The following is a 7,849-nucleotide window of genomic DNA, read 5'->3' on the forward strand; positions in this document are numbered from 1 at the left end:
GGGAGACGGCGGCGAGGCGGGGTCGGAGGAGACGGCCGCGAGGCGGGGTCGGGGGAGACGGCGGCGAGACGACGGTGAGGCGGAGGCGACGAGGGGGAGAAGAGAGAGTGGTGAATTGGGGGAGGAAGAGGAGGGAATCAGGCCGCACGGGGGGTTAGGTGAGAATAGATATAACAGCAGCGCGTGAGGGGAAAACGCGCTGCTGCTAAAATCGGTAGTAGTAGCGTCGTTTCTAGAAGGGCGCTACTACTATACCTAGCACGTCGGGAACGGTGTGGCAATTATAGTAGTAGCGCGTTCAGTTCCTGCCGCGCTACTGTTTAACAGTAGCGCGGTTTTGGTAGACCCGCTACTGCTAAGTAGCAGTAGCGCCTCATTTTAACAAGCGCTACTGGTAAGATTCTGTGTATAAGGTTTTCCCTAGTAGTGAGCAACTAAGGTTCACGGAGTTTCAGGTAATAAACGAAATATACTACCACCAAAGATATCGGTTTACCTCGAGGTAGACAAACACAAACAAAACAAAAGCGCATCGCCTACACATATCCCTTGTAGCCGAAACCTTAGTCGTGATCTAGCCATCGGTCACTCCTTGGGGCACCTCGACCTCGCGTAGCCCTGACACCAAGCTCCTCGTCCAGCCACCGTGATAAGCTCGTCCTCCTTCCTAACTTGCGCAGCCCTAACGCCAAGCTCCTCCTCCCACTGTTATGATGAGCTCGTCGTGTCGTTGACCTCAAGCCAACGAAGCCTCTGTCCGACACCTACAAGTCTCACTACATCCTCTCTAAGGACTGCCTGCCCACATGCTCGCCATCCATTTTCATGAGATTTTTATGGTCACGGCACGAATATAAACATAACCTTATATTTCTGGAATAGGGACAATGTGATGAAACTTTACTACTTCCAAATGTTTCTTCAAAATGGGAACCACTATTTGTGGTCCCTGACTATTGTTGGAGTCTAACTTTGTCCTCTCAACTTTATAGCGGTTGGATATTCATTGCGCAGGTGTCAAACCCATATAGCACTCCATGAAAAACAACTTTTACACTGAAATGCAATGGAATTTGGAAGAATAAGAAACAAATTTAAATATTTTTTGGGAAAATTAGCTCAATTCTCAAGAATTTGTGGAAAACAAATTTTATAACTAGGCAGACTAAATTTCCAAGGAGTAAAATTTAAACCAGGGTTTTACATGGAACTAGGGAAACATTTGAAGGAACTAGGGAACCACAAAACATGAATGGATGTTATAAAAATAGAACATTTACAGAAACAATTGTTTGGACGCGGAGTTTCTCCTCCCGAGCTCATCTACACCCACTCTCAGAAAAAAAGCAAAACAAATACTAGAAAAATTCAAAAAAATCCAAATTGTTTTTGTGTGGTAGATAATTTGATGCGCGAGGTCCGTTCAAAATTTCAACTCATTTAGACATCTAAGCAGCTCTCAGCAAAAAAAGAAAAATTCTGGGTCTGTAAAAAGGTTTATTGTTCACGCACTGTTCTGAGCCGATTTATCTTTTTTGCCGAGAGCTGCTCAGATGTCCAAATGATTTGAATTTGGAGTGGACCTCACGCATCAAATTATCTACCACACAATTTTTTTTGGAGTTTTTTTGAATTCTTCTAGTATTTGTTTTGATTTTTTTTTCTGAGCGGGTGCAGATGAGCCTGGGCACCGAGTTGGATTTTCGCAATTTTGTTTTCCTATTTTTAGGGGGGAAATTGTGAGGTTTTCCTTTCTGTATTTCCTTTACAGCGTGTTTGGTTGGGGGGAATTAGAGACGGGGAATGAGAGTTGAGGGGTGAGGACATTAAAAGTCCATTGTTTGATTAGAGGGAATGGGAGTTTAAGTGGGAAGGAGAATGGGAGTCGAGGAAGCCAATTCCCACCGATTTCTTCCCTGGGGATACCCTGTTAATTCGTGAGCAGAGTTTTATCCCATCCAATTCCCATCATATGCCAAATAAGGGAATGGGCGTAAAACTCTACTTCCCATGCCTAACCCCTCATAAACACCCTTGTGTAAACTCCCATTCCCCTACCCAAGTATTTACCAAACAGGCTGTTAGAGAAACGGCGGGGTTTGCCTTTTTCTATTAGAGTCTTTTTGTTGATCACTGGACGACATCAAATGAAATTCCAAAATGCTATCGCCATAGCGGCACATTTTGAAAAGAAATCGTAGTAGTGAATTTACCATGACTCTCTCATGCGTTGGCAAATGATTTCAGGTTGCAAGCAGGTTTTTTTTTTAGAATAAGTTTTTGAGGCATAGGTTACCAGCCTACCACGACGTGTGTGCCTGGAAGCCCAAAGCCCAAAGCCCAAATACAGGCCGATCCGGGGAAGCCGCAGCAGCTCCAAAATTTCCCCACCCGAAACCCTCGCCGCCGCCGTCGACTATGCCGCCGACGACCCCGGTTCCATTTCTGCCGGAAGAGCTCCTCGAGGAGGTCTTCCTCCACCTCCCGCCGGACGAGCCGGAGCACCTCGTGCGCGCCTCCCTCGCCAGCAAGCTATGGCTCAGCCTCCTCACCGGCGCTCGCTTCCGCGGCCGCTACCGCGACTTCCATGGAGCTCCCCCCATGCTCGGCTTCCTATATACCCTGCCCTTCTTATGGTCCAGTCCGCTGTCGACAGACCCCCGCCCACACTTCGTCTCCACCACGAAATTCGCCGCACGCATTCCCGACCACCTCCGGGAGTACGATGCGCAGGACTGCCGCCATGGCCGCGTTCTCCTCAGGTATAAGATGCTCTTCATTTGGAACCCCATGACCGGCTGCTCCACGGAGCTGCCCACCTCCACAGAATACATGGAGGCCGAAAGCAGTGGGGCTGCGGTGCTCTGCGCCGTCACCGGCTGTGACCACCGCGCGTGTCACGAGGGCCCCTTCCGGGTCGTCTTTGTCTACCTGGACCAGGATGAGGGCGAGGGTGTTTGTGTTGCATCCGCAGCCGTGCTCTTGTCTGATTCCAGCAAGCGGCCCAATGGCAAATGGTGCGAGCCATGCTCTCGTCTTCATCTTGTGGATGATGCATTCATTGAGGCAAGACCCCCGGTCCTCGTCCAAGACGCACTTCACTTCATGCTTAGGCACTATGCGGATTATCGTCGTGTAGGAATTCTCAAGTATGACCTGGGCTCTAACTGCTTATCACTAATTGATGCGCCATTGGAGGGGCCTGTCATTGACGATGCCGCTACACTCATGGCGATGGAGGATGACAGCTTGGGATTTGCACATGTGGAAAGGTTAACCCTCAATCTGTGGTCAAGGCAGATTGGTTCTCACGGAGTTGCCTCATGGACTCAGCGTGCAATCGTCGATCTTGGGAACCTTCTCCCCGTTCAAAATCCCGAGGAAGATCTTGAACTGCTTGGATCTGTGGAGGGCAGTGATACTGTTTTCGTGACCACGGACATGGGCATCTACGAGATTAATCTCAAGTCACTACGATGGAAGAAGCTGTGGAAGACAGACAAGTTCTGTGCTTTGATTCCGTACATGAGTTTCTACAACCGCTGAGGTATATATCTATATCTGTAGTCCTTTTTTTTCTTCTGATTTGGGAATAAATCTTAAAGTGTAAAATATAAGCTAGTGGAACATACAAGTCACTAGATGTCTAATCAGATTGGAAGTTATATTTGAAATGCATCCTAACAAACTTTGAGTGGTATGTGACAATAGAAGGTTACAACTAATTGTGCTTATTTAATTGGCAATTTATATAGTATTATGTCATCTCCCTTTTGGAATCACACTGAAAAGTCTTAGTTTGCAGATTTTTTGCGGTGCATTGACAACATATGGTTGAGTATGTTTAAGCCAGGAGGCGTCTCTCATCATCACAAAAGATGATCAACTTGGAGGCGACAGTGGTCTTTTGATGAATCATGCCATTATTTAGTAGCTGGTTTGGTACAGTGGTTCTTGTTTTATCATGTTGTTGTTGGCTTTTGTCAGTAAGCTTGACAGTTCCCCGTGTCGTCTTATGCCATTATTTAGTAGCTGGTTTGGTGCAGCGTAAGCGAGTGATTGGATTATGTTTGTAATGAACCTCTAATTTCTTGCAGTGTCAGCTATGTGGCTTCTTGTAATTTGCTCAAAAATGCATCTGCAGACAATATCTTAGTGTTTCCATTTAAAAACCTGTACAGTTTGCTCTCCTGGCTTTGATCCAATATCTGAATTCTCATCTTCAAAAAGAGGTGATGAGACATGTATAGAGCTAGTGGTTCCTGTCGCTCAAGAGACGATCATGGGTTACTGTATGCTGGCTTGCTGATATATCTTAATTTATATTTTGAATTTAATTTGAGCTACCTGTCAAGTGCTGATTTTATTGCATTTATTTTAGCAATCAATGTTATTATGTTAGTGAAATCTTGAGCTATAAGTTGAGGGAACTGACTGACTGAGAAGATGTGATCTGCATGACTGTATGAAGACCTCAAAGAGGTTTTAATTGCTTCAGTAGCTTCATAAAACTGTCAGCTATTTGTTCATTGTTTCTTGCATATTTTTGCCAAAGGTGCACATAATACTAGACTGCAATATTAGTGAGATGAAGATGTTTATATGTTTGGTCATAGAGTGCAAGGCTATAGTTATCGACTGATCATTGCAATTGCTTTTGTTTATCATACTTTCTAGAATGGCTCGTAGATTTTTATTGTTTCTTAGACAAGATCTTTTACTCAAAGGCATCAACACACATTTCTCTATGTTTTTTCTGTACCTGCATATAAATCTGCATGTCTTGGAAAAACATGGATTTACATGACCTCGTCTCTCTTCAAGTCCGGACTGTTCCTCTGCTAGGTTACTGAGTTGGCTCCCCCCATTATTCTTCATCAGACAACACAGACTTAATAGAAAAACGAGGTATCTTCTTGGAAAACTTCTCTACTCATGACTTTGTTTCATATTTTCTTCATATGTGGGTGTTCGTGGTAGGTGGTTTGTATTCTTACAGCAGGATATATATTTGTATAGTTTTTGGTTTTGTTTTCTATGAAAATGGAACCGGAGGTGGGGCCCCTGCTCATCACTATTTTTGGGGGATATTACTATTTTCGCATTGCTGGAGAGTTGCTTGTTATGCTGGTTGAGTATGTTGAAGAGAAGGATGCCACACTAGTGAACAGGAGAGATGGTCATGATTGATCCCACCTTCATCGTGGCACATACTTGCACATACTATGCTGGTACATACTATCATTAAGATATTATAATGAAGTAAAGCCTGACTCTCCTGTTTCTAGGGATTTGATACCCCACCCTTCATGAGATGAACAATTAATAGCAATCCCACAAAGGTCAGCAGTCAATTGGCGGAAAGGATGAGACATTTTGCCGGAATTCATTCTTCGCCCCAAAAGTTTATTAAACCCCTGTGGGGGGGTTTAATCATTCATTTTCTCCTCCAAGTTTGTATGCTATTGGAGAATCAAAAACTGGAGGATTTCATGTATTACGGTTTATAATGACTGCTTTGGATTATTGCGCGTTAAGATTCTGTCTACATAATTCTGCTGTCAATTGCCCAATGTCTTCTCTGTATACTTTATAGTGGATATATAGTTCAGTTCACTGAGGCAGTCCAAGGTTATCTGTGAGGTAATATCTTAAAGTTTGAGGATCATTACAAATTTTAAGATTCATGATTAGAAATAACTAGAAGATTTTCATGACTTTATAATCTATGCAGGGGACACATTTCAGAACAATAGGAAAATTGTTTCAGGCACAAAATACAGTTAGAACATAGTGTGCCCGTCAGAAAAAGAAAGGCGGGCAGAGCTTTCTTTATAACCTTGCGGATAGAATTTCTAACATTATGCATGTGGCATCTTGGCAAGATATGTAATCCTGGAACCATGGAAGTTTTATATTTAGTTTGTTTATTTCTGCCGCCACCTATTTTATCAAAATATTTGCATTTTATGAAGATTACTACTTCACTACTAGTACTTGTCATCAAATGCAAACTAAAGATATCTGTTCTGAACTCAATTAGCAGCCTTGGCAGCTGAACAAAGTTCTCCTTTTCTGTGTGAACTAGTTTCTGTACCTTAATCCCGGCTGAATGAGAATCTTGATTTCAAAAGAGAGGGTTCACTTCTGGTATTATGCACCTAATGTGAATCTTTACCCCGCATGACAGGTGGCTCTGTTTAAGGCGGATAGAGCTGGCATTCCTTGTGATGACAATGGGAGACCCGAGTGATCAGAGTCTTCGTCTGGAAGGTCCACCTTTTCGACAACTCTCGTCTTGAGTTTTGACCTGGACGTCACTGTGGCCTGGCACGAGCAAACCTGTCCTCTGGAGCAGTTATATCTCCTGCACGAACGCACTCTACTCTACAGTACTCCCTCATTGTTCGTAAAGAGGGCATTTGAAGGTGAGGCAACCTTAACTCTAATTATTGATCTAGCTGAAACTTTGACCTGAGAAGTTGTAGTAACTGGTAAGGAGTTCCTGTAGAAAGTTGAAATAGTAGTTCTGGAGAGGGACTTTGAAGGCGGGCAAGGCAAATGACTGGACAGCTCGGGAGTTAAATAATAACATTGCTAGCGAAGGAGAAGGAGAAGGTAAATGGCCCTTGCTTCCGGAAACGTGTTTGTTGGCCGTGAGGAGGCATTGACACAGTGGGAGATAATAACTCAACTGTTTTGCGGTAAAGGATCATGTGGAGAATGTGAGTTTACACATTGCTTTTCAGTTATTCTTTGTTTCTCGCACTCCTCCACCTGAACATTTGACAAGTTCCGTCATATTGGCACAGCGTCTTTAAAGTTGACAACTGCACATACAAATATGAGCACATGAATTCCTTGTTGCACCCTAGATTTTTTTAGAGCACTTGCTGATAAAATGATGCTTTGTTAATGAAGGATTTTGACCAACATAGTTTACTGTTAGTCTGGTACTGCTACTGACTAGTCTATGCCATCTATTCATCGTGTCAGATGCTATGAAAATGGGGAAAAAGTGAATCCTAGCTTGTATGACCAATATAGTTTACAGAAAAGGAGAATGTATTCACTTTTGTTCATCTTATAGGTTTCTTAGAACAAATTCATGTACTTCCCCTTCTACCATCTGTTCTTACAATGTTTTGTTTGTTCCTTCTAGGCCGAAGTACGTGTTGCTGTGAAACAAGCAAATGAAAACTGGAAGAATGTCTCCGACATCTGACAGTTAGTGAAACACTTTTGGAGTACCGATCACAGCTCTTGAATATGAGATCCCCATCTTTGCGCGAAAATGAATTTTACCAGTTGCCTACACAAGTTGCCACTGGTGGTTTTGAAAAGAAAAAAAAAGACCCGCGCCATTATAATTAAGGAGGATGTGGGACATCAAGTTTTAATCTGCGAAATAAATTCAGCCCACTGGATTCGAACTTGGGTATATGCCAAGGTGCACAGCCGCACTCTTGCCACTGGTGGTTTTGATTTGTGACTCATGGACATACCATCAAAGTTTTTCTTCCTCCGTGATTTGTGACTTGTGGTAAAGGTGATATTTTGTCCTCAAACCATCGTGTGCTCTAGATCCTTGTGCACCCAGAACTGGAGAGAGCAATGAAAATATCTCTCTCTCTGTTGTTGCATGCCCGTGCCAAGGTTCTCGTCTATATGGAAAACTAATTTATAATATTTGAATTACCGAGGAGCACTGTAAATTTGCGGTCGAGGGACAGCGGTCCTCTCGTCCCCTCCCTCCCCGTACCCCTCGCGCCCCCCCCCCCTCCCCGAGCGGGGCGGCCGGGGCGGCCCTCCCTCCCCTCGCCGCCCATCCCCCTCCTCCCACCCCTCC

The 7,849-nt window shown here is 44.1% G+C and overlaps 1 protein-coding gene and 1 long non-coding RNA gene across 3 annotated transcripts; both read left to right on the forward strand.

Moving 5' to 3' along the window:
- Window positions 1-2,247: 2,247 nt before the first annotated feature.
- On the forward strand, window positions 2,248-4,190 carry LOC119312865. 2 transcript variants are annotated; one of them, XM_037588643.1, is made up of 2 exons: window positions 2,248-3,547; window positions 3,799-4,190. In XM_037588643.1, the coding sequence occupies exon 1, from the start codon at window positions 2,419-2,421 to the stop codon at window positions 3,544-3,546; it is 1,128 nt and encodes a 375-aa protein (XP_037444540.1). In that variant the 5' UTR covers window positions 2,248-2,418; the 3' UTR covers window position 3,547; window positions 3,799-4,190. The 2 variants fall into 2 exon arrangements, with proteins under 2 accessions (XP_037444540.1, XP_037444539.1); XM_037588642.1 differs by having other exon boundaries at window positions 3,806-4,190.
- Window positions 4,191-5,861: 1,671 nt separating this feature from the next.
- LOC119312866 lies at window positions 5,862-7,585 on the forward strand. Its single transcript, XR_005151451.1, has 3 exons — window positions 5,862-6,428; window positions 6,512-6,725; window positions 7,163-7,585. It is a non-coding gene; the product is annotated as an uncharacterized LOC119312866 (long non-coding RNA).
- Window positions 7,586-7,849: the final 264 nt, after the last annotated feature.

This window comes from Triticum dicoccoides, chromosome 5B, assembly GCF_002162155.2.
Source record: "Triticum dicoccoides isolate Atlit2015 ecotype Zavitan chromosome 5B, WEW_v2.0, whole genome shotgun sequence".
NCBI lineage: Eukaryota > Viridiplantae > Streptophyta > Magnoliopsida > Poales > Poaceae > Triticum > Triticum dicoccoides.

Coding starts and splice junctions, on each gene's coding strand:
- LOC119312865 (XM_037588643.1), top strand. CDS start 2,419: ATGCCGCCGACGACCCCGGTTCCATTTCTGCCGGAAGAGCTCCTCGAG.